Source organism: Cajanus cajan, chromosome 5 (genome assembly GCF_000230855.2).
Source record: "Cajanus cajan strain Asha chromosome 5, NIPB_CcT2T_4, whole genome shotgun sequence".
NCBI lineage: Eukaryota > Viridiplantae > Streptophyta > Magnoliopsida > Fabales > Fabaceae > Cajanus > Cajanus cajan.
Genome location: NC_138521.1, coordinates 10,140,391 through 10,165,583, shown reverse-complemented (window position 1 = coordinate 10,165,583; position 25,193 = coordinate 10,140,391). Strand labels below are relative to the sequence as shown.

At 33.2% G+C, this 25,193-nt stretch overlaps 3 protein-coding genes across 4 annotated transcripts; all 3 read right to left on the bottom strand.

The window, feature by feature from the left end:
* Positions 1–509: 509 nt before the first annotated feature.
* Positions 510–3,714, bottom strand: LOC109806923 (putative RING-H2 finger protein ATL21A). Its single transcript, XM_020369453.3, has 2 exons — positions 2,897–3,714; positions 510–1,515 (listed from the first exon to the last, which is right to left on the bottom strand). The coding sequence occupies exons 1-2, from the start codon at positions 3,564–3,566 to the stop codon at positions 1,064–1,066; spliced, it is 1,122 nt and encodes a 373-aa protein (XP_020225042.1). The 5' UTR covers positions 3,567–3,714; the 3' UTR covers positions 510–1,063.
* A 384-nt stretch (positions 3,715–4,098) lies between these two features.
* Positions 4,099–6,900, bottom strand: RMF (reduced male fertility). Its single transcript, XM_020369455.3, has 7 exons — positions 6,460–6,900; positions 6,339–6,383; positions 5,267–5,431; positions 5,106–5,153; positions 4,740–4,910; positions 4,496–4,603; positions 4,099–4,238 (listed from the first exon to the last, which is right to left on the bottom strand). Exons 1-7 carry the CDS (start codon positions 6,599–6,601, stop codon positions 4,156–4,158), a joined length of 762 nt encoding a protein of 253 aa, XP_020225044.2. The 5' UTR covers positions 6,602–6,900; the 3' UTR covers positions 4,099–4,155.
* Positions 6,901–10,992: 4,092 nt separating this feature from the next.
* On the bottom strand, positions 10,993–21,710 carry SDG14 (SET domain protein 14). Of its 2 annotated transcripts, none has more exons than XM_020371066.3 (23): positions 20,491–21,710; positions 20,341–20,396; positions 20,055–20,253; positions 17,352–17,459; positions 17,181–17,249; positions 16,988–17,056; positions 16,801–16,892; positions 16,617–16,709; positions 16,029–16,164; positions 15,695–15,767; positions 15,441–15,540; positions 15,182–15,306; positions 14,753–14,898; positions 13,821–13,925; positions 13,533–13,597; positions 13,228–13,441; positions 12,782–12,865; positions 12,590–12,646; positions 12,399–12,488; positions 12,207–12,293; positions 11,988–12,062; positions 11,481–11,581; positions 10,993–11,371 (listed from the first exon to the last, which is right to left on the bottom strand). In XM_020371066.3, the coding sequence occupies exons 1-23, from the start codon at positions 21,211–21,213 to the stop codon at positions 11,281–11,283; spliced, it is 2,958 nt and encodes a 985-aa protein (XP_020226655.1). In that variant the 5' UTR covers positions 21,214–21,710; the 3' UTR covers positions 10,993–11,280. The 2 variants fall into 2 exon arrangements, with proteins under 2 accessions (XP_020226655.1, XP_082931020.1); XM_083074894.1 differs by having other exon boundaries at positions 20,341–20,411; positions 20,491–20,628.
* Positions 21,711–25,193: the final 3,483 nt, after the last annotated feature.

The following is a 25,193-nucleotide window of genomic DNA, read 5'->3' as shown; positions in this document are numbered from 1 at the left end:
ACGGGCCGAGCCGGGCCAAAAAAATTGAAGTTTTATAGTAGGTGGGTATATTTCAACCCGGCCCACTTTGACCCGGCTCACCCGGGCTAAACCTGTGGTGGGCTAAGTAGCCCACCAACCCATTATTTCTTTTTTGCAATAAAAATTTAAGTATGATTTGTAGTTAATTTTGTATGATGGGATATTGAAAATTTTTATTTTAGACTTTTATCATGATTTGTATTTAATTTTGTACGATGAGTTATGACTTATGACTATTAATGATGTTAATTTTATGACTATTATGTTAATTTATAATTAATTTAAAATTTTGAATTTTATTGATATTTTTTTTATTTTTTGGTGGGCTGATGGGCTTGGCCCGTATAACTCACCAACTCGTGGTGGGCCGGGCCAGGCCAATTTTTTTTTTAGAAAATCAAAAGTGAGCCGAGTTGGGTTAACTCGTTTTTAAAGTGGGTCAAGGTAGACCGACCCATATAAACCAGACTGATCCGTTTTGACAGCTCTACGTAAAACGACTTTCGATCCATACATGGAACAGTCTAGTAAGTGATAATCATATAATGTTACAGCTTCGGCAATTTTGACCGAAAATTCCTCCTAATTAATTATGATTCATGTTTATAATTTTTTTAATTAAAAAAAAAGCTTTTTAATTAATCGAAAGATGATTCGGAACGAATTTTCGGAGGATATATCATTTTTCTAGTCGAGTAATGCTTCAAGTTTATTCCTTGTAAAAAAAAAATCATGCAAATTATGTCTTTGTCCTATGATTCTTTTCATATAAAAAATGATAATATAAAATTTATTCCTTGTACAAAAAATATAAAATAAAAAAGCCAAAAGAGTATTACATATAGTAGTTGTTTATGAAAGAGGGGAAAGGGAGGGAGGTGAAAACAATGTAAGGAGAAATTACCAGACAAGTTGAAAGCACTAGATGTCAAATTGTGACTAATATGTAGCTAACATATTAAAGTTTAGAAATATAGAAAAGAAAAGTAATAAGAGTTAAGTAGATGAGGTGTAGAGATGAGAAGAGAAGATGGATGATGGTTCAAGAAGTAAGATGAAGAGGAGAAGGTGAGGGAGAGTTGCGACAAACTGGGCATGTGGAGTTGATGCGAAGCCACTCGTCTATGCAGTGAGCGTGGAAGCAGTGGTTGCATTCAGGGATGCATCTTACTGTCTCTTTGCTATTGTACTCCGACAAGCATATCCAACAGCATCCATCGTTCGGTCCAGGAACTCGTCTACTCTCTCCAACCACTACCTTCTCGTAAGACTCAATCGTCCACTCGTCCAGACCCCTACTCACACTCTCTTCTTGCGGTAATGGTGATATTGTAGTTCCTGCAGACCTCGCAATAGCGTTGTTGCCATTGTTGTTCACTAGTCTGTCCTTGTAGCACACGCAGCATGCCATCACAATTGCAAAGACGGCTGCAGGTCCAGCTATGCATAATGTGATGATTCTAAAAACTTGGGATCCACCTTGTCGTGAACTTCCTGAAAATTCAATTTTACAACAATTAATATGCCCTCTACAAATTTAACTTATTTCTTCTTATTCTTTACTTGTTAAAACTCATTATCAAATCCTTTAAATGTTAGTAAGTCGAACACGTTATCCCTAAGCACGTTGGGGGTCTATTTCTGTTAATAGGCATATCACTATAGCACGTTCAATAATTAATTTCCATAGAATACCTGGTTGTATGTATGACTTCTAATATAACCAAGATGGTGGAGTTTTGGGGAAACAAGTTCTTTTTGGATTTATATACTAGCAATTAATTGGTCACATTGAACCGGAATATGCCATATGTGAGCAGACATAGTTCACCATATCTGTAATCATGTTGATATAAAGAACAAGGGTAGAATCCAATAAGCACGTCAAATATAAGCTAATGAGACAATACCATAAGGGAAGGCAAAATTTAGAGTTTGTTTAGTTTGAGAAAATGTTTTCTTTTTGTTTCTGTTTTTATTAAATATATAATATTATTTTATTTCGACTTATTTCTAGTTTTTTAAATATTTGATGACATTATTATAATTATTTATAGAAATAAGAAATTATTTTTATCAAATTAAATAAGTACTCAGAAAATGTTTTCAAACTCAAATATGAAATATTTTTAAACTAGTAATAAAGGGTCCTAAATATGATAAATAAATAAATTAAAAAAAAAACATGGGTCCTAAATTTTTCATTACCCAAAAAAGTAGTAATAAAGGGTAAAATGAAGAATCAAAAAAGGGTAAAATAAATTTCAATCTAGCACCCTCTATTACACGTCACTTGCTAACCATGTCAACAATTTAAATATTAGTACTATATTAGCATTCCATGAACATTGAATTGGATTTAAGAATTCCTGGAGTAATGTGACATAATTAAGATAAAGTTGTTTTAATTCACTCTAAAATCTAACGAGTACCGACTACCGAGTAATTCAATAAAAAGGAAAGGCGTACCACACATCTGCCTAGTGCCTTATAAGGGAAGATAATTTGACCTTTGCATTAGATATATATGCACACATTACTGTAGTCTTGCCTTGTTTTGCATTAATTTTTAATTTAATGCTAACTTATTGCAAATAAATAATGAAGTCAATAGTTATAAATTATAAACAAATAAAAGAAAATTACATAGTTATCGTGAATACCGACGTAAAATCATTGACCAACATTTTTCTAATAATTCCCTGTAACTTCATAATGGGGCCACCTATGATAGACAGCTCCTGTGATAATATCACTTTAGTTATTATCAGTTTTTCTTTTGTTCCTTTTAGGTCATCATCTAGAGTTTCTGAATACATGCCTTATGGATTTTAATTTATGAAAATGCATATAGAAGATAGAAGAACATATTTACCTGTTTGGTAAGAGAAACATAAAAGCTGATTATTATTGTTTCGATCAACCCCACACAATTGCTGTCGTGATTCACAATAACTGCAGTTAGGTCTATCCCATGTTAATCGAAGATCTTCACTAAGCTCGTCTCTGAGATTCTGCTCATACTGCTGCTCTGGCCTTGCAACTGAGGCCGAAAGCCTTGTAATAACATGGCAAGACTCAGGCAATGGATTGGTCAAGTTTAGTGAAGAGACAGCTGATACAAAATTTGTGGAATTGCTGAGGCAGTCAATGGGAATGAATTGTGACCCTGCGTTCTGAAATGGGCAGCTTAAGATGGTGTAGTTACGAGTGAAAATGGGAATAAAAGGAGAACCGGAGACATTGAGGCTCAGAAGACGTTTGGCGAGGCAATCATCAGGGTCGTAGACTTGTATCTTTTGGGTGAGGTAGTTAATGTTGCGCACATAGAACTCACCAGAGTAAGGAAGTTTTAGCACTGTTTTGCTATTATTCGTACAAATTAAGTTAAAACCAGGATAGCCACAATAAGGATATTGCTCATCAGCTACTTGAAAGGGAAAACGAATAATGCTATTGTTGCCACAGAAAGAAAATTGGCAATCATTTGAGGCATATATGAAAGGAAAGATGAAGAAGGGAAAAACGACTTCCAAGATGCCCATTATTTTTCAGATGAGCAAGTCTGCGGTGGGAAGGGACGGACTAGGTTATAAGAAGAAGAAACCGTATTTTAATCTTAAAGTCTGTCTAATTTTAAAAGCAATCTTGAAAGTCATATTGTATAATATATTGGTATAGTGTAATAAACTTATAGAGATATATAGAAGGTATGACTTTAAGAACATGACAATATAATTCTTGTTCTTGTCATATCAGCCTTATGGGGGGAGAATATTCAAAATCTTCAGTTTCTCACCAATGATCATAAAGTACTATTCGGATTCCATTAGTTTATTTCCAGCACACTGCATTGGTGATGTATCAAGGACTCCACTCCAGGATACTTTCTATACCATAGAATAGAATGCTTGGTCATCACCATTTTTCAACTTTTCATCCGGAAATACTATTTGTCATTATCTTTGAATGTGTAAACCAGAGCTACATTAGGGAAATTAATGGATTATACAATAATTGTTTTCGACATCCAAGAGTGTAGTCTTGTATAATAATGCCAAGAAGACATTCTAAAAGCTAGGAAAGAACTATCAAATCCCAGCCCCTCTCAAAGACAGACAGGTTAGAGACAAATCACAGTAGCTGTTGAGAGATTCTAATAGAAACAACTTCTCCATCAGTTCCTGCCCTCATAGCATGGTATTTCACGTGAAGACCTGCTTGCATTGAAAGAAATAATAGTTAGGAAAATATTGGAAAACAGAGTAATTGTATAAGGACAATCAATTGGGACAGAATTGAAGAACTTTAATAGTCAAGCTTAAGCAAAGCAAAGATGTAAAAATGAGTTACTTCACTGACCAGTGAAATTGCTAAGGATAGTCTAAACAAGAAATCTGGCATTCAAGTTTGCGAGATTCTTTCAAATAATTGATACACGAACACGGAAGCTGTAAAGAAGAATGCTTCTTACCTTCGTTTTCTTGTAAGTTAGTGTTCACAGCTACGGCATGGAAAGCAATCATGGCCTTGGGTTGCCAATCATTTGATCTCCCAATCCATGACTTGTAATCAAATACCGCTGACATTTAATTTGGAAATGAAAACAGATTGTTTTGTTTTAGTGCCATGACTTAACTATCTTCTATAAAATGGTTGGGCAATAAAAAGAATTAGAACATGAAAGTTGATTGGAAGTATCAAGAATCAAGATTTACCCGACGTTGAAGAATCCTCCAGGTGTTTAATGTCAAAAATGGCGCCAGCTGCCCCATCTGCTCGTTTTTTGATATCTTGAGATCCTACAAGCTGGTAGTCCCAGCTCCCATTTCGGTAGCCTTCACAGAGGAATAGTTCTATGTGCCTTGCATCTAACGTCTGCATTGTTCCTATATAAGTAGGAGAAACCTGTCAATTTAAGTTTAATCTAGCTTCACTCTACTTACAAATCCTTCCTGTACAACACAGTGATCAGTGATGTATATTCACGGCAGTATTATATGTCTTGTCCAAATTAGAAGGCAAGCAATCTCAGTACAAAGGGATAGGGATATGCAGGGCTCTTCGGATTGTATTCAAATTACCATCGCACGTATTGAGGTCACAAACCGGGCATCTTACAAGCTGCAGGTCTGAAAAATTAACCATGTCAAATAAATGAAGTTAATTAAACATAACTGAGATAAAATGGTGACATAATTCATTTCAAGGATAATCCTAGAGTAAAAGTTAACTTGGGAGTTACCAGCTATCCAGATTCCAGATTTAACATTATCTAACACGCAACAACCTAGAGACCGTAACATTTTTTCCATGGTTTCTCCTTTCCGTATCTTCCCCGGAAAAGTCAGTCTCTCTGTCAGGACGGCTACAGAAGAATCAAAAGAAAAGGCGCCAATACGCATCCAATCTGACGGTACATAGTATTAAAAAAAACAGTTACTATTACATCATCACTATAACCTTCTAAGTCTACGATGTTAAAGCTGCAGATATTGCCAGTAAATCATTTTCAGTCAAGCGGACTGTGTTTTAGTTCAACAATATATGCACTATATAAGAAGGAATCAGTCAGTGGTCGGATAAAATGTAAAAGATCTACACCACGAATTTGCATCATAGCTAAACAATCAGAGACAGGGACGACGAATAGGTTTGCTAGAAGTGGTTAGTGGTCAGCTCAAGGAAATTCCATTCACAAGGAATTTTCTGCTTGAGTTCATTGTTCCATGATATTATTGACAACAACAATAATTGGGTGGGATCCATTAATATTATTTTAACTTTGCATTTTTACAATACTTATTTATCTATTTATACTCTTATCTTTAAATTCTTTCACATATTTTTTTTTATCTCTCTTGATATATAGAAGCTATAGTGAAATTATTAAGTAAAAAATAATGCTAGTCTAAAATTTATTATGAACTTTACATATATAGGAATGTGGGTGCTGTAGTAATTTTACGTGGGATATGATAAAATTTAGAGTGAATTTAGCGTGCTACATATTCGTAACTCAAACTTAAACTGATTAAGTTAAAATAATCTTGAAAGAATCCATACATGAGTTTAAGTGATATTTCATGAGTATTTAATACGGTGCAAAATCAAACTCGAAACTGATTAAGTTAAAATAGTCTAGTAAGAATTAATCCACTTATTTTTTTAGTGATTTTTAATTAGTTAGAGTGTGACAGTGTTTAGGCTAGTTAAGAAAATTCAAACCTCTAATTTCATTGTATAAAAAAATGAAAGAAAAAAAAAAAAAGGGACTGACGAGGAACGATGTCTAGCTAACCAAAGAACCGACTCACCAATGTGTTTCTCTTGTTGACGGAACATGTAGGAGTGGCTTCCATCTGAAATTTCATTTCAAAATCGAAGTTAATTGACAGCACTAGATTGGTTGAATATTGAAGAAGAGTCAGATCTTACCAAAGGCTGACATGTACAGCTTGCACCACCTGAATGCCACGCGTTCCGGGGTTGGGACCTGAAGATCACGCAGGCAGATGAACTTCCATATACCGTCATCCATGATAGCACGGCGGAACCATCGGCTTGTGGCTGCCAGCATCACCAGAGATTTTCCATCCAGAAACTTAGCGATCTCTGTCCAAATGTCTTCTTCGAACCTTCTCGTTGAGCATGACAATTACACGTTGTTTAGACAAAAATAGAAACAATAATTAAACAATGCACTAGAAATGGAGGGAAAAAAATTCCACCAATTAATTAAGCTCTCTTACAGATAGAATTTACCGAAAACAACGATTTAAATACTTTCAATATTTATAACTAGAAATGAAAAACAAAGACAAAAAACAGAGATTCATCCATTGATCGTTTCCATGTATTAAAAATAGAAAACGACGATCAGAATAGTTTCAACTTTCTATTTAAGAAATACTGAAAAATTATACACACTTCAGAAGACAGAACAGCGTTCGAAGATTGATTAAGCTGTTGTGCAGTTTATAATCTAAATTTTGGACTATACAGAATCAGAGCTCACGGTGTTATTAACAGAAAATGCGCGTCTCAATATTGAGCAGATAGTTCAGGAACTCATGGAACCGGAAACGTTCTAAACGTTCGGAATGAAGAAAATATCTGAAATCACAAATTAACAGCTACTGAAGCTTTTTCGTTTCCGCTTATGTAAAAAAATTGAACGTGCTATCGAGAGTTCATCCACAAGCAGAGATTCTGTAAGATCGCATTCATAAAAGTCTTGCGAAAATTAAAAATAAAAAATAGTAATAAACAAACACGAGGTCTCCAACAAAATGTATAAATAGATCAGACGCCAGTTCTTTTATGAGTCTCAGAAGAATCAAGCATAGATTCTCTTATTCGTTCAAGCGTAAACAGACAAATCAGAGAGAGATAAACTGAATCACGCGGAGCACAATTCAAAAACCAGATCCAAATGAAAATCCGAACTAGTTCTGATCCGTGACCGATAAATGCACAATTGCATACTAAGCATACGACCGCGTTTAATTAAAAGCAGCATTCACATATATACGAGCAAAGTGCTTGGAATTTAAATAAGTTTCGAGAAGATTTTCAGAGAGAGGGAGAGAACCAAGAGAAAGTGGAATGAGCAGAGAGAAACGGAGGACGAGGAGAGTTGCAAGAGCAAATGGTTTTGCTCCGCCGGATCCGCTTTTCCGGTGGAATCTCTCCGCCGGAGGAGGTAGCGTTGTGGAGGCGCTTTCCCATGCTGCCTCTGGAATCTGAGAGAGCCTTTTTTACTATCTGAAATTCTGAAGCTGAGGCGGGGAAACAACAACGCACTCTCAACTCTCAAACTACACATAACGGTTCATGCGAGTTCAATTCCCTCCTTTTATAGGCGCGCCAAAAGCTCCCATTTCAAACAAAATAATAAAATTAAAACTAACAAGAAATTAAAACCACAATTTGAATATTTATTATAATAAAATAATTTTTTAATGAACCTCTTTTCTTTCTAATTAGAACAGGCGCATGCTTAATTTATCAAAATGCTAGTTAGTTTCTTTGTTTTTGGAATGGATTAACTTTTAGTTATAAAAAAAAGTTTCAATTGATTCACTGAATTTGTTTTGATAATGTAGCATAAGATTAAATTGGTTGAATCATGTAAGATGCTACAGTTTAAATTCTTAAACAACATAAAGCAGTCGAATCAAAATAAGCAAAATGTAACTTGAATTATATAATACTAGTTCACTGGCTATAGATCTTTTTTTTTTTTCATTTTAGGAACTAATATAAATATTTAATAGAACAACTTTAACGTGCAGCATAAATTTAGCTTGCAAATCACACGTACGAAGGTATATTGGTGATAAAAGTTGAGTAATTGGTTGGGCTTTGTACCCGGGTTTAGACTTCAACTTTATAAAAAAAATATTACAACCTAACTCAAAAACCTCATTCTTTGCTTTGAGAGGTAATGTAAAATAAATGCCACACAATAATTCGTGATTACTTTACAAAACAGTGATGTGTTCATTATTGATTGATTATGTATACCAAATCAATGTGTTACTTATTAATTGATTTACTCTTCATAAGAATTTCTCTCCATTCAACCTATCTAAGTTTTGCAATAAGAGCTTATGATACATCTAAATATCAATTCAGATTAAGAACGTAAACAAACAAAATAAACTAAACTTTTATACTTCATTATTTAACTTATTACTACTATGTACCTCCATTTCAAATAGTGTCGTTTTAATAATATATATATATATATATATATATATATATATATATATATATATATATGTGTGTGTATATATATATAGAGAGAGATGAGGGTTATAATAACACCGGTGTAACTTTTATTAAGTATTACATCACTCAATAATTTTATATTAATTATGAATTTTGTAAATTCAACCGTTAGATTGAAAGTTCATATCACTTTATATGTGTATATCGAATTTTGTTAAAATTGAACAACAACTTGAAGGTAATCAAAGTGTTCATATTTTAGCATATTTTAAAATAAATATACTATGCCAATTTTGTTTTATAAGAATGAAATATTAAATCATCTTAGATTAATATAAAATTTTGTATATATAATCTAAGCGATATGAACTTTCAATCTAACAATTGAATTTTCAAAATTTACATTTAATATAAAGTTATTGAGCGGTGTAATACTTAGTAAAAATTACACTAGTGTTATTATAACCCTCATCATATATATATATATATATATATATATATATATATATATATTAAGCGACATTTTAGATTTTCAATCAAATATTATTTTTCTTCTAATTTTTCCCCAAATAAAAAATTAATTTGATGGAATCAACCATAACACAGAAAATAAATAATAAGAAAATTTTAATATAATTTATCAAATCATTGAGTTTTCGAGATTCATTCATGGAAAAAAAAAATACAAATATAAAGGCTATCAACTTTTACATCACAGATGCGATAAAGCAAATGAACATAAGACTAGACAATGTAATTCCTGGCAATAAAGTACATGGAATGAAATAGGGTCGTTATCCAACTTATTGCACCATGCATGTATCATAAAAGGAAACAATCGAGATGTTTTAACCAAAAAAAAATGTTTTTGTCAATACTTATAAAACAAATTATTGAAAGCATTAATTGTTGCATTAAATACACCAACATTTACATTTTTTTCATGCACATGGCTTACATTATTTTTTTTTTTTTTATGGACATGGTCTACATTATCTTAAAACTGACAATTAAAGATTAATTTATGTTTTCATTAGATTTTTTGAAACTTCCTGTAAAAGCCCCAAAAGAAGACCAAGCATAGAAAATTTGAGAACTAAAATCACTATAAGAGCAAGTATTTTAAAAATTTTGAACTTGATGAATAATTCTATATAAATTATTAGGAGTTTCGCATTAAGTAGGATAAAAAGCTCAATGTGATATTTAAGTGATACAATTTTCTCACCTAATAAATTAGTCTCTTGGGTTAAATTGTCCTCACAATACTTTCATAGAGAATTAGGCTACAAAAATGACTAATTATAGATTGAATTAAGATACAATACTAAGTGAACAAAGCTATTAAAGAAAAAAAAAAAGGACTATCATTTGGTCAATATTGATAAAATGAAAATCATTATGAATTTCAATTCTTTAGAAAGTGACAACGATCAAAAGTTCTAATTGAATTGAATAAAAAGTTCAATGAAATATCAAAATCATAAGATTCTCTGACATAAGGGACAAGTCCTTTTTAAATGTTGTACTCTTTCTCATATGCTTAATTCTAACATAAACTTACATTATTCTATGAGCATATAAATTATCTTATATTTATGTAAACCAAACAAACAAAATAGTCAAAAATTATCTTTGTAAGCATTGTTTATGTGTGAACTCCACATACCTCAAAATAGAGGTAAAACATGACTCCACAACATATTATATATCATTTGTAAACCTAATCTATTCAACAAGAACATTTATTTTAACAATTAAATCATTAAAATTAAATGTATACCACAAATTATTAAATGAAATACCTACTTAGAATTACTCCAATAGTAACTCCCACCCAAAATTAATATAGTTAATTCAATTAAAAAGAGAGCCCCGAGACACACCATTAAGAGCAGTAGATTGTATAATTTTTAGTCCTTCATAGAGGAGGCAGAGAAGACCAATGGGAAAAAATATCAAGCCAACACATGATAATTGACGTTGAAACTCGAGTCTTTAATTAAACCGAATGACATCCTTTGATCCATATAATCAACCTCAGTAGAATAAGACTTTCTTGTTGTATTCATAGACCCCATTAAATAGCAAATCAACATTTTACAAATATTGCTTTGAGGAAAAAAATGGTTCTGACCAATAAACGCCAAACCGATTTTGGTTTTAATTTTGTACAGGCCAATTATACATCTGTCCCGGAAAAGAAAAAGAAAATATAACAGGTATGGCTAAGAGTTTACATGAAAAAGTCTGAAATGTATTATTTTTAGCACAAATGTACTCTATACACCTCTTGTCTTCATGTAAATTGCCTTTAAATGTCAAATAATTTGAAGAACATCCTTGCAGTTACAAAAATGCCTCCAGCTCATTTACTCAAGTTTTCTATTTTATTTTTTAATAATAATGATATACAAATTACACTAAACTAGTAAAAAAAAAATTAAAAATGGCTGAATGAACAAATGTTTAGTGTGGTTTGGTAAACTGCAATTGCTCAAAGAGCGAAAAACAAAACTAAATCTAATTCATAAATCTCCTACAATTGGGGGCTTTGCAAAGGCAGGGAACTTTCAATTCATCCCGCTCATCTGGATCGAACAAGTAATCATACCTGTTGCAAAATCAAAGAAAAAAAATTAGTTCATGTCAACGCAAGATACATGTCACTTGCATATGAGCACGCACGCATCCAAAAAATATGCAAACACAACAAACCGTACGTTAATTCTTCACCAGCAGAAACATTGGTCTTGGCAATAAGAACTATCCGGCTCTCCTCATCCCCCAAACTCATGATCCTTGCATAGCAGTTCGGCATGCACTGAAACAAGTCAGGTAGAACATCAGTTTCTTTTTTCCGGCCGTTAGCCCATAGTTGTATTATCTTACTAAAAACCACATGGTGAATGATTGTGTTTGAATTATTTAATGTTCAAACAATATTCATAATCTAACATTAGCCACATTTTGCTTCTTTCTTTTGGCAAAACAGGAACTAAAGGACAAGGAAATCAACTGCTTCTGAACAAATAAAAACCACATAATAGGGTCATCTAGTAGCATAATGAAGTTTAAATTTAGGATAAGCCCAAGTTGCTGAGAACAATACCCCCCTCCCTTTTATGCCCGAGAAAAGTATTGAGCAACTTTGTGGGTTATGTCATAATATAAATAAAGAAAAACAGACAATATTCATATATTTATAGGTAAGCCTGCTTATAACTTACAGAATGATTTATCAAACGTGCTATATTGCCACTGTTCGTTGCATCAACTACCACTTCCTCACTGATCTTGAACAGCTGCATAATTTATTTTACACAGTGTTAAGGTTATCTGTAACTGAACTCAAATGTTTAACAGCATTCATGAACCTGTCAAAACAGGCTTTTGAACTATCAAAAAGGCTTCACTCTGTTTAAGGCTATCTTAAACAAGATACTCACATAGCAATCTTTGCCTTCTGAACGGTATTTTGCTTCCCTCAGATCAGCAACACTACGCCTTACCTGCACACCACGATACTCAACAACCTGCAAAACAAGCATAACAAGCATGAACTTAATGTCTTCGGAAGAAGATGCAGTAAGGTATTTACCGTACATTTGAGTGACTCATAAATTAATATATTAAGTTACCATCTCTCCTTCTTGTATATCTCTACGAGCAAAAAGGCCCCATCCATGAATGCCCGATTTACCAAAGCAAACTCTAAGTTTTTCCGTTTTCTGGAAAACCAAAACATTATAATTGAAACTAAATTAAAAAGAACTATTTAAAATTACAAATAGAAAAAATTCAGATAAGGAAATGGAGAGATATGAATTACCCATAAATGGTGAAGACGTTCCTTGAAAGAAGTGAATACTTTAGATTCTTCAGCATCCTTCACAAATCAAGCTTATAAGATAACAAATTGACCTTTCATTCCAACATATTACAGTCGCAACTCAGCAAGAATAGGTTGTTCATTTCAGAAGTAAAAGGTCTAACATTTATCATGTTAGCCACAAAAGACTACCTTATAGTGATTCAACTGAGTTATTGCACCCAAAGAATGAAGGCTGGGTCCCCTCAGCAAGTGAATTATTGGCACATCTGCCCTCTGGCAACATGGGAGAAAATGTGTTGTAAGAGACTAACTTGATAATAATAGATAATGAGTCTGTTTGTTTTAACTTGTTTTACTAAAGAGTGCCATTTTTTAAAAATAAACAGTTATCTACTTATTTTTTAAAAATAAGCAGTTTCCTACTTTTTAATAAATAACTCTTATTTGCTTATTAAAAAATTGCTTTTTCAAAAATACTTTTTAGAAATACTTTTTAAGTTTAAATAAACAAACTCGGTGTGAGTAATTAGCAAGTTAACATTAATGAGGAATAGCATTGGACATTTGGATGCAATAAGATTACCAGAAGTGGCTGAATAATAGTATGTTTGTTTAAGTATGTTTACGATCATCACCTTATTAGGAGACCTTCGGAACACACGACATCTGGCAGCAGACAGCGGCTCAACCATATCATTTACAGTGATTGAAGATTCATTAAGCTCCATATTTTTTGATGAAATTAGCCTTGATCCCCTGAAGCATCCCTTCTGATTTTGAAGTGAAGTTCTGGGAGAGAAAACCCCCAGCGGTGTGTGTACAACCAGTACTGAATCTGGATTTGGGACCCTGAGATGGAATTAAAATAAAATTTCTTTACTAAAAAAGACATGGAAAATAACATTAGATATAATCACGACACTGGAAGTCAAAGTCAAACCTGTGGATTGCACAATATATTAGCTTCTTTGTTATTTGAGTCCCATTCTTCTCCATGGAATGCAACTGTAAGTTTAAACAATATCAACATATTTCCCCAGCTCTTGCCAACCACATATAATTAAATTCAAACAGCCACAGAATATATTCATATTTAGGATGAAAATATGAAGGATGCCTTTGGCCTCCACAAGAAAAGCAGAAAACTAGGTTTATGAAGAAAAAAACACAAGTCAAGAAAAAAATAAATCAGATCAACATTTACACATAAAAGACAGACAAAACTTACTTCCATTGTATATCCAGCCCTTGATGCACACATCACATGAAAATAAGTAGCACACTTGCAACAAGTTATACAGGAACCGTGGCTCTGTTTACAGATCACACAAGTCTGCAGCCATAGTGACAAGAACCATACATGAGTTCATGAGTACAGCTCAGCAACACACACACACACACATATATAAAAGGAAAGCCTAGTGATTATATAACTACACCACTATCTAAGTGGACAATAAGAAAAATCAAAATTGAAGATTATAGTGCATGTTTGGATTATTAGTGTAGAATTTACTTTTGAGCAGTGTTATTAATTGTGGATTGCAGAAAATAGCAGAAAGCCAATAATCTGTTATATCACAGCATTGCGGATAGCATATTGGGCATATAGAAAAAGTTGCATAGCAGTTAATATGTGTGTGTGTGTGTGTGTATATATATATATATATCAGTTATACATGTATAGAAAACATAAGTTGTATGCAAATAAAATTAAAATGTATAAATATTGACATAAAATGAACACAAGTTCAATAAGTTGGAGACTCAACAAAGATGAGTAGAGGATGTAGGATACATGCTGCAAACTTGACACCATAGCCACCGCTATTGTGGATAGAGTCATGATCGCAGATTCAAGGAATTTCATAAAATAGCGTTAGAGCGTCAGAATAGGGGCTTTTTAACAACACTTTTTGAGCAGAAAGTACTTTGGAACAATGAAATTTCTGTTTTGAGAATAATCGTCCAAAAGTAATTTGACCACACGTATAGAATTTAATAAAATAAATCACTAGATTACACCAACAATACATTCAGGTGCATTTTGGTTCCCCGGTCAAATAAAAGTCATAATAAGTCAAGATTCATTCGAGGCAATAATACAGCTGAAACGAACTGTTTAAAAAACAATATCACCCTTTTAGCCAGCCTTTCTACCTTCACAAAAGAATTAGGAGGGATTTTGAGGATTCCTCTGGCAGGTTCCATGGCTTCATGGTTTTGGAAAACAACCTGAGGTCGAAACCAAGCGCATGTTACATGAACCCACAACATTTCAACATCAGTTGGCTTTAGAGCACCACCTGAAAAGCATATTTTCCAAGTTTAGTAAAAGCAAGGGTTGAGCAAATGGCAAATTCATAATGTTAGGACTCTTAACTACATTCACATTTACATGAGGCTTAGGCTTATAAGAGGATATCTTGACAATGTGAAAATGGACAAAATTGGTAACACCTGAGACTGATGATTCACCAAAGCTAAAACAATATTTTTTGAAAGTAGTAAATGGTGGATTCAACACCATAGGATATAAACAGAAGAACAAATAGAAGTCAGACTGCCAAAATACTAAGTGTGGCGTACCTTTTACTGGACAGAGGCAACACTCTCTCTCAACGTCAGGAGTTTCACATACTCTACAAACCCAAGAAGTAAAATCTTTAACATTCTTTGCCCCATAGCATTCTTGGTGGACTGCTATTTGGCATCTGCAACAGGAACAAGCAAACTTACATTGATCAATGGTACTACCATCAAAGCCTCATAAATTTGAAATATAATACAAAATAACCCCAAAATTCTACAACTTAAGGGAAAAGATCATGACCAATAATGAAAACACCTGTTACAAATAATCATTTTGTTATCTTCCCAGTCTTCAACCCATCTGCAAACAGCACATCTTTCGGTTGTCCATTTTGCATTAACTGGCTCGTACTTCTCTGTGAAAACAAGGTAAAAGAAAAACAAATTTGTCTTTAAAGATATATTCAAGAGAAAACATGTATTGCTATGTGCCATAAGACCTAGTCAAATGTCAATTACAAAAAATACAAGGCTTCAGTGTGTAAAAGTTTACAAGGAATGCACATTTACCTTGCAAAAAAGCCAGCACCTGCTGTTGATCTAACTGCTGGGGTATTCCCTCAAGTGGAATGTGTTCTGCCATCTGAAGTAATTTATGTTAAGTCAAAAATGAGAAAGAAGTACAACACAATAAAAAAAAAAATAACACTAACAGTCTGATATACACACCCAAAAACACAATGTATACAAGCTCAGAATAGGGAGATGATGGAAAATAAAATTGATGTAGGCAGTATTCAAGAAATCCATGTGATATGACTATGACTGTTAACTTAAAAACCACCCAACAGAGACCACCAGAAATACTTGGCATCCCTCAAATATAGCAAGAAATATTACATACCCATTTTTCCAGTGGTTGCATTGTGCTTTTCACTTTCACACTATGTTTCCATTTTTTCGCTCTGCAACCTGTATGCTTTTCCCATTCACTAAGTGTCTGCTTCCTTGAACCACAAGAGCCACACTTGCACATGACTCTGGAAAAAAGGCAATCACAACCAGCTCAATGGAATTCTTCTGGGAAGGAACCATGTGCATTAACCTAAGGTTCTCTTATATTTTCTCAAACTGATTTTTTGGCATAGAGTTTAGTAAGGTTGATAAACAAAACTATTTAAGGAAATTCCTTTTCTGGAATAATACTGGATCAACACTAACACAATAGTCAACTACAAAATTATAAATCAAACAAATGCTTATACATTAGTTAGACGGAAAAAATAATATACAAACATGAACTACCTTCAAAAATTCCTGGGGACAAAGGAAAGACTAAAGTAAAGAAATGGAGACAGTTCATCTCCAGGAACATGAATTCAAGACCTTAAGGCAGGAAGTACAAAAAAAATTCTTCCATCATATATAAGTAGTCAAAATATTTAAATCAGATTATCAATCTCATAATATCCAAGAAATGCTGAAGGCTTACAGATGAAGCTTTGGGATGTAAATTCCTTCCATGCCATTGCACACCACCAATACGGTCTCAGGTATCATAGGTTTTTGGCTACTCTCTATTGATCTGTCTCAAAAGATATCACATCATACGACTCAGAATAAAATTAATGCTTTAATTTAGAAGAAAAAGGAGGACACAGACAATAACTACATACTTGATTTTTTCCTTGTGTGTTTGTGATGCTGGTAATTTACAATTGAATTTTTCTTTGCACTCTGGACAATAGTAATCTGTATTTTCCAGATCCTGTAACAAGAAGTCAATCAAATATCTTTGGCCACATCATGAAAGAAGGAACTAAAAAATAAATAAACGCTGCTTAGTTAAGAATGCTACAGCACCTTGAAAAGTCTGCTGGAAATTTTATCACACTCAGCATGAACCCACACATTACAACCATCACAACACACCTGATACAGAGTTCAGTCCCAATTCACAAAAGATGTCTCACTTTTGAGTATACCAAAACACATGTTAATTTATAAATAAATAAAAATTAAAAAAAAACTATATTGACAAAATAGAGAATCTCACCCAATTCCCACCATCTGAATGATGCCAAATCCTTTTGCAAATGCCACAATATTGTTTTGATTTTCGTAACTGTAAGGACATAAAAAAAATGAAAATCAAATATCTGCTACAAAATTATTTAGTGAAGATTTTGATAGCATTTTAAATGAACCATTCTGTAATCTGCATAACCTTAGCACAATGTTTGCAATAAAATTGGGGTGTACAGTTTGAATCCTTAATCTTCTTCATGGTTTTGCATGGCAACAACATACCACAGCCAGCACAATACCTTGTATCCTGCACAGTATATCCACTGGATTAAATATACATATAACATAATATAAAAATACATTTTTATACAATTAACTCTTATCCAAATCTACTTTTCAGAGTAACTATCACTACTACAGGACAAAACATCAAGTAACATATTAACAATAACAACTAACAACGTGACAGCATCAACAATTCACCACAAGATTATTTTGATCTCTCACACGGATGTATAGAAAGGCATTCCCAGAAAAAATTGTAAAATATTTATCCAGAGTATGAATTGAGAACACAAGTGAAATCAAACACATAATATAGCTGACAAAGTTGATATAAGTAAACCTACAGATAAAAATAATGATAGACAAATTACTATGTTATTGCAATAATGATGTCCACAGAAACCTTTGTTGTTAAATGGCAGTGCCATGGCTGCCATGGTAGAATGGCAGCGGCAAATTTCTTGACAACCAACATAGGAAATTTGTGAAAAGAGGCCTGTAATGGCAGCACCATAGGCTGCAATGGCAGGTTCACATGGCGGAATTTTTGCCTTCCACCATTGATAACAGATGTAGAATACCAGTATATTTTTACATTATCTATGATATCATAAAATGAATTCTGAAGTTATATATATCATTGAATATGATACGCTAAGGATAAGCTAATGCAAAAAATAAATAAATAAACCAGGAGACCCGATAGAAACAACATCAAGAATTAGAAAAGAAAGAAATACAGAGGCCAGAGCAAGAAGAAAACCCTCAAGCTTTCTTTAAAGGCTTGCAGTTATATATGTTGTCAACTTTTCATGTATATTAGAAAAGAACACTCTTCCAAAAGTTTAGGGTAATCAAACTCATATTTTCAAATTTCAGGGAATCAGGGTTAATAAAAATTGAAATTTCAGGCAGAACTTGAAACAAAAGAAAATCATTTTGATGTTTACCAGATTAATCCATAGAACATAACATTGATGATAAAATTCTGTGATCAACGCGGTGCATTGGGACAGTTGAAAATTTATAATCCCTTTTAACTAATTTTTATGAATAAATAAATTCATATCCTAAAAGTACTACAAGCCTGGGATGATTACGCACAATTACTCTCAGACAAATAGGCATTATGGCAAGTCAGTCTACAATACATGCTTCACTATATCAATGACATATCTGTGCAGCCCCCATGAGAATTTGAATTAATATATAAATAGTTAAAGATGTTGGACATGCATATACCTGTTTGTTTTAGCTTATCAAACAAAGCTCCTAATGACTAAAAAGATATTGACATGGGATTTCTTTTGTTGTTGGGCTGAATAATTTTTTAACTAAGCGGTAGGCTCATACAGTTCTTATTCTTAATCCTTTTAAATTTGCATTACAGCCATGAAAAACTAAAATACCATACTTGCAAATGTGATAAATAGATTGCAAAAGCGTAATTTAAATTGACTAAAAACTAAATTTTCATCGTCTTTGAATCTTAAGATTCAATTCAAAAATTAGCTCGGCAATTCATAATTTGAATCCCAATTTGATAACCTTCATATTGACTACAGTCAATGTTGTCAAAATACAATTATGGCATCATTATAAAGGAATAATGTAGCAGTTTGAAGCTTGATCACCATTTGCAATCCATTTTTTTATGTTTTATGGTGGCATCTGCCATATCTGTAATTATGGCAGCCATGGCAGAATTCTTTGTTGTTTTTTTAAAAAGCCCATTTAAGGGTTTTTCAGAGAGCCCCCAAATATCTCTTGCACTTTTCTCTAATTAACATTCACAAAGAAACCTAGTGTTTCTCTTCTTTCTCTGTTTAACATCCATACATGTGCCCAAAGTCTGATGGCAGCTCTCCAGTCACCCTCCTTGCCAATGGCCTGAACTTCGGCAAACAATGCCAATGAGATAGAAGTTTTTGCATTTTTTTATTCCATCCATTTCTTTCTCTCTTTTTTCCTACCTGTTCTCCATCTGTTCTACATTCTTCAGATGTTCCTCACCTTTATTTCTCTGTTTTTCATGTTTCGTCTCTTATTCTCTGTGTGACACTGACTGCTAAAGTTCTTCATCTCTTCAATACTTAGTTCTTCATTTGTATAATTTCAAAATTGTGTTCACTGTTCTTTTGTTCTCTGTTTCTTTATTAAAAATACAATGTTATTCCCAATTCTTTTTTCACTTATAGACAATATCAAGCACCCAAAATCAAAGTCATGTTTCCTTAGACATAGGAAGGGAACATTTCATTAATTGTTATGCTTATGATTTTATGTGATGAGATAATGAAACTGAGGAATAATGACATTGTTCTTTTGAGATTTTAGTCTATGATTCTGCTCTTTTTAATATATTCATGATGATTCTATTCTATTTTTGCTATTTTTAAAGTTTTTGTACACATGTATATTTTTTTTTGTCCGCCACGTTATTGCAGATTTTTGGCTCACCATCATAGGCTGCTGTTATCCATTATTGATAACCTTGAACACCGCAGCCTTTGTCAACAATAACTAAACATGACTAAAACCTCTTTCTTAAGCATAACAAAGTTCATAAAATCTCTCATCCAGTCATAAATTATAAATAAATAAATAATAATCTCACCTGATCCAGACCAAAATATTCATCGTCAACATATGAACGTGTGGCCTCCATAAGTCCATCAGGATGAGCTTCTGCATCAGCTACTTCCTCTCCTCCCAAATGTGATTCGAGAATACCATCTTCTGCCAGCATTGCCTCCTCCAGTGCCATGCGAAAGTCACTCGGTTTGCTCTTGTACAACCGGGTCTGCCCCTGAAACCTGAACAAAGATAATTTTTATCGACCAAACATCCAACATTCTAACAAAACAACTACACCCAACATTCGACATCATTCAACCACACACCTGTCCATGAATTCCGAGAAGGGAAACACCATTCCCTGTTTCACCCACGCATAGTCCTGCACATATCACTCCTTTAGAGCACAGAATCAAAAACACAAAACCATGACAACATAAACAAGACTCGAAGAGAACTTCACTTAATTTACATACCCTTTGAGTTCCATTTTTCGAATAACCGAAAAACATCACGCAAAGCGAACCCGGAACACAACAGCTAAGAACAGACTCCGGAGCCTCCAAGACAGGATCAATGACCACAGCAGGCCAAGCCGGATACCTCTTCCCACACTTAGCCCAAACTATATCCCCCAAAGCAAAATCCCCAGGCTTGTAAACCTCTTTCCTCTTCCCACCATTGGGCTTTTGGTCCACACCCTCAAAACTAAGACCAGACGTATTGCTTTCAGCCTTAACAGTCCTAGACGAATAACACACACTGTCACACTTCTCAATGCCACCCCTACCATCCTCCACAAAACTCTTGTCATCTTCAAAGCACGACTCTCCTTCCTCGTTCTCCTCCTCCGCTTTCTTCCACGTGTCAAGAACCGAATCATTGAACCGCGACGGAAGCTTCTGGAGGCGCCCGCGTGAGGACCGCAGCAGCGGCGGCCGGCGTGCCTCCTTCGCCGTTTTCCGATTAAACGGCACCAAATTCGAATTGGACTGAACCTCACCACCACCCCAATACGATCCCTCACTGCTCCAAGAACCAGAACCACTGCTGAAATATTCAGCGTCGCCGGGCATTCCCAGCGAGTAAAACCCGTTCACCCTACGCTTCTTCGGAATCGCATTCCCGGAATCGGCCTCCTCCATCTTACACCGTTTAAAGTTCGGCGTTTCGGTTTTCATCGTCCGCTTAACTATCATGCTGCAACCATCGGCCACGACGATTCCGCGCACCGCAAAACCCTAATTGCATTCGAATCGCGCAATTCGGGACCCAAACCTCGCGAGGCTTGGGCGAATAGGTAATTTATGACGGAATTGGCACGGGTTTTGAATCTTGAACCGCTCTGCGAGTCACGTGACACGCGGAGGTGGGTTTCGAAACGCTGAATCGAACAATGGAGCAGCCAAGGAATGAAAGAACGCAAAGATTGAGTCCTTTTTTGTCCCTTTTGAAAACTCAGGGGAAAACGGAAAGGCAAGGGAATTAAGCGGAGATTGAAAGGTTGGCTTCGATCTCGAAAAACGATACGCAATTACGCGGAACGCGAAATCCCGGAAAACGCAACCTGAAAATTTTGCAGAGAAAAGAGTAATTTGAATTGGCAGAGAGAAAACAAGAAAGAAGCAGAAGAAGCTTGTGTTGTATGTAACACAGGAAACGGGACCGTCCAAGACGTATACACATAAACAAAAGATGTGTGCAGCGGAGTTTATATTTTTAAAGAAAAAATAAATAAGGAACTATTTCATTTATATAAACTAATGAGTCGAGACACGTATTAAATAAAAAAAAAATATTAATTTAATTAATATTATGATTAATTTATTAATTTTAAATTCTTAAATGATTTAAAAATATTTTTTTTTAATTTTTTAAAATATAAGGGTATAATGGTAAAAAAAAAAGTGAAGACTAAGATAATTATTGAGAAGGAATTCCTTTATATATTAGTATAGACTAGATGAAAAAAGAGGTACTCTTACCTTTATTATTTTAAAAATAAATATAAAAAATTACGAAATGGATAATTATTTATTTTGTTAAAAAAAATTCAATTTATACTAAATCATTTTTGAACATAAATAATATTCCCAATTTATGATAAATAATTTATAATTTATTTGATGTATAATATTTAAGATTATTTTGAATTATTATTAAATTATTTTTTACATATTGATAATTTGTTTGAAAATGTTGAAATTTAATTTAGAAACAGAAATATTAATATAAATTAAAATAAATAATGAACTAAAAAATTAAAAATACTTTCGTCGAATAAAAAAATCCTATCTATTCTAATTTAGGGAGAGATGATTTTATGTTTGAAAAAATTGCAGAAATAATTCAAAATGCTAATGCTTTGAATTTTCCTTTTGGGACATTAAATTTTTTTGGTATCAACCAAAACAAATGAAAAAACATGATAAATTTATTAATTTCCGAAATAAAATCAACGAAAGTTTATTACCTCAATTACGCAAACTTACTTTTAATAAATTATCAATTAATCTATTTCTATATTGTAAATTATAATATTTTAATTTGAAGAGTGAAGTTATCATTCTCTCGATTATAAATTTTTAACATACTATTTTTTTACTTTATCTTTTTGGGCGGTACATTTCACTTATTATCTTTATAACTAATCAGGGGTTTTGAATCCTGCATTATATATGTAGTCGCGTTAAATCTTGGGACCAGCTATTTCACTTTTTGAGGTGTCTCCAAAGTAACGAGGAGATTAGTCACTACTAGTGAATACTCCAGGAACGAACAAAAAAAAAGTAATTATTTCACTAAATCATCTCAACTAATTATCCTTTTAGTTTGATTTGTATATTTGATTTTATTAACAATTTATTTATTTTAATTAAAAAATAATTTTATATGATAATCTAAATTATTTATTATAAATATTTACACAAGAAGGTCTTTTCGCTATTGGACTGTATGAAGGATGAGGAGTCTATTTGTCTAAGCAAAAACCTCATGGCATCATGATAAACCCCTTATGCACAATAATGGCTACTACAAGTTTTCATTGAATTGTAAACAAGGTGTGATGGCAAACAACCCTCGTAACAATTCAAATTTTGGGTCAATTATAACAATGTATTAAAAAATGAGTTAAGAGTTTAATTTAATCTTATAAAATTAATTTATAAGGTGATTATTATTCTTCACTTATATACATTTTGTTGATATTATTTTTAGTTGATGTGGGGTGTCTAACATACATCTCTCACACCGAATACCAGACATCTCAAACGTGAAATTTATAGGGCTAGGCATTTGCGAATGTTCTGATAGTGAATGGCAGATATGCCCAATAACAAAAATTGCTAATACAAACTTTGATATGTTTTGATACCAGCTTAAAAAGTGGTTCAAAAGAACCATACTTAATCAATCAATTTGCACAAATATTTCTTTATAATTGTATTGGATACCAACATTTCCCTCTTGTGAATTGCAATAATAGATGTTGAATTTTTTTAATAAGTCTCACATAAAGGTGATGTTTGTGAGTAGATTGTCTAATGAGCTAAATTGTTGATAGAGAAGCTCACAAACAACGTTGTGAAACCCTTTATCCCCAAGTAATATAAAGATCATGGTAGAGGGCCCTAAACATGAATTTTAGTATGCATATTAAGTATTTTAAAGAAAAAATTATTAAAATATATAACAAATATATTTTTAATACATATAAAAATAAGCAAGTTTTGGTTTTGGTTTAGGATAGCATGTTTGTCTGAAAGTGACACCCACAACAAGAGTAGGAAGGGCAATAAAATTCAAGAACCTGACTCTTGAGTTTATTGGACCTTATTAGATTTTGTTGTATAGGCTCAGTTGCTTTTCAGTTGACATTATTGCCATTTTTGTTCAACTTACACAATGTGTTTCATGTGGCAAAGTTAAGGAAGTGTAAGCATGAAACTTGTCATGTGGTGGAATCAAATGTGGTGCAAGTTAAGGAGAACCTAACCTATGAGAATAAATTGGTTGTTGTTAATCACAAGTTAAAGGATTTTAGAGACAAATCCATAAACTTAATGAAATTTGTGCGAGATGTAGTTACCAATGAGTTTATCGTGGGAGGTAGAAGAAAATATCAAAGGTCAATATCCATAACTCTTTCCAAGTAAGCAGATTTTCGAGAACAAAAATTTGTATTATTGGGAAAAAAATTGTAACATTGTGTTGTGAATTATTGTTTATTTAAGTTTTAATATTTTAATGATTTTGTGTTGCTTTGATGTTTTAAAACTCCAAGGATTAAGGAATTCTTAAAAGTTTAGTTATTTGGGGTTGTTTTATGTTGAGGTTAAAGTTGACCAAGTTTGGGGAAAGGTATATCAAAATTTTCGAGAACTTGAACTTCATAAGTTCATTTCTTAAACATTTTAGAGAGATAGACCTTGCAGGTAAAAAAGACCTTTTTTTTTCTTTTTGATTCATAAAAGTGCTCTAATCCTTCTTCAAAGTAGAGATTTTAGTGGTTGAGTTGAAATTTAAAGCTTGGGAGTTGAGAATCAAAAGTTGAGGTTGTCATAAAATGAGAGCTCGAAAAGTCGCATTATTCGTTGTTATTCCTTCTTTCCCTTACTTTTGGAATATTCGAGGCAAAGGAAGCTTGTGACTTAATTTTCAATATGAATATGTTGATTTGTTATGTTGAATTCATGCTTGAATCATGATTTATATTGAAATTTGAAGCGTAGAACCCTAAGGGATGCGTTTTGGGGTTTTCTTGGTGTTGGAATTGGAATGATAATTTTAGATCTTTTGTTGATGCATGTTGCTTACTTTGATGGATTTGAGTTGTTTATGATGTATATACGTTGATTTGGAATTGATATGGATTGATGATTGAAATTGTTGAGAGAAGTTGTGTTGTTTAAGTTGATGAATCGTGTTCTTGAATATGTTGTATTTGTTGCATATGCTTGTTTAAAGTGTCCATGTGGCTTGCTTAAGTGAGCTTGTTCAATCATTTCAGAGGTGGTCTCTGACTTCACTTGTTCAAAGTGCCCATTTCGTCACTCTAAGACAATTTCACTTGCTCAAAGTGAGTACTCACTTGCTTATGCGAGCTAGCTTCATCTCCCAGGTGGAGTCTCTATCTAAACTTGCTCAAAGCGAGCTGTTGAGGGTTTGGAGCAAATTT

Coding starts and splice junctions, on each gene's coding strand:
- LOC109806923 (XM_020369453.3), bottom strand. CDS start 3,566: ATGGGCATCTTGGAAGTCGTTTTTCCCTTCTTCATCTTTCCTTTCATA. Junction 1,516..2,896: donor ATGTTTCTCTTACCAAACAG/GTAAATATGTTC, acceptor TTGAATTTTCAG/GAAGTTCACGACAAGGTGGA.
- RMF (XM_020369455.3), bottom strand. CDS start 6,601: ATGCTGGCAGCCACAAGCCGATGGTTCCGCCGTGCTATCATGGATGAC. Junction 5,432..6,338: donor TCAACAAGAGAAACACATTG/GTGAGTCGGTTC, acceptor ATGTACCGTCAG/ATTGGATGCGTATTGGCGCC. Junction 4,604..4,739: donor GGAGGATTCTTCAACGTCGG/GTAAATCTTGAT, acceptor ATTAAATGTCAG/CGGTATTTGATTACAAGTCA.
- SDG14 (XM_020371066.3), bottom strand. CDS start 21,213: ATGATAGTTAAGCGGACGATGAAAACCGAAACGCCGAACTTTAAACGG. Junction 20,397..20,490: donor CGAAAAATGGAACTCAAAGG/GTATGTAAATTA, acceptor TGATATGTGCAG/GACTATGCGTGGGTGAAACA. Junction 16,165..16,616: donor TACATCCCAAAGCTTCATCT/GTAAGCCTTCAG, acceptor CCTTTTTTCCAG/AGTCATGTGCAAGTGTGGCT.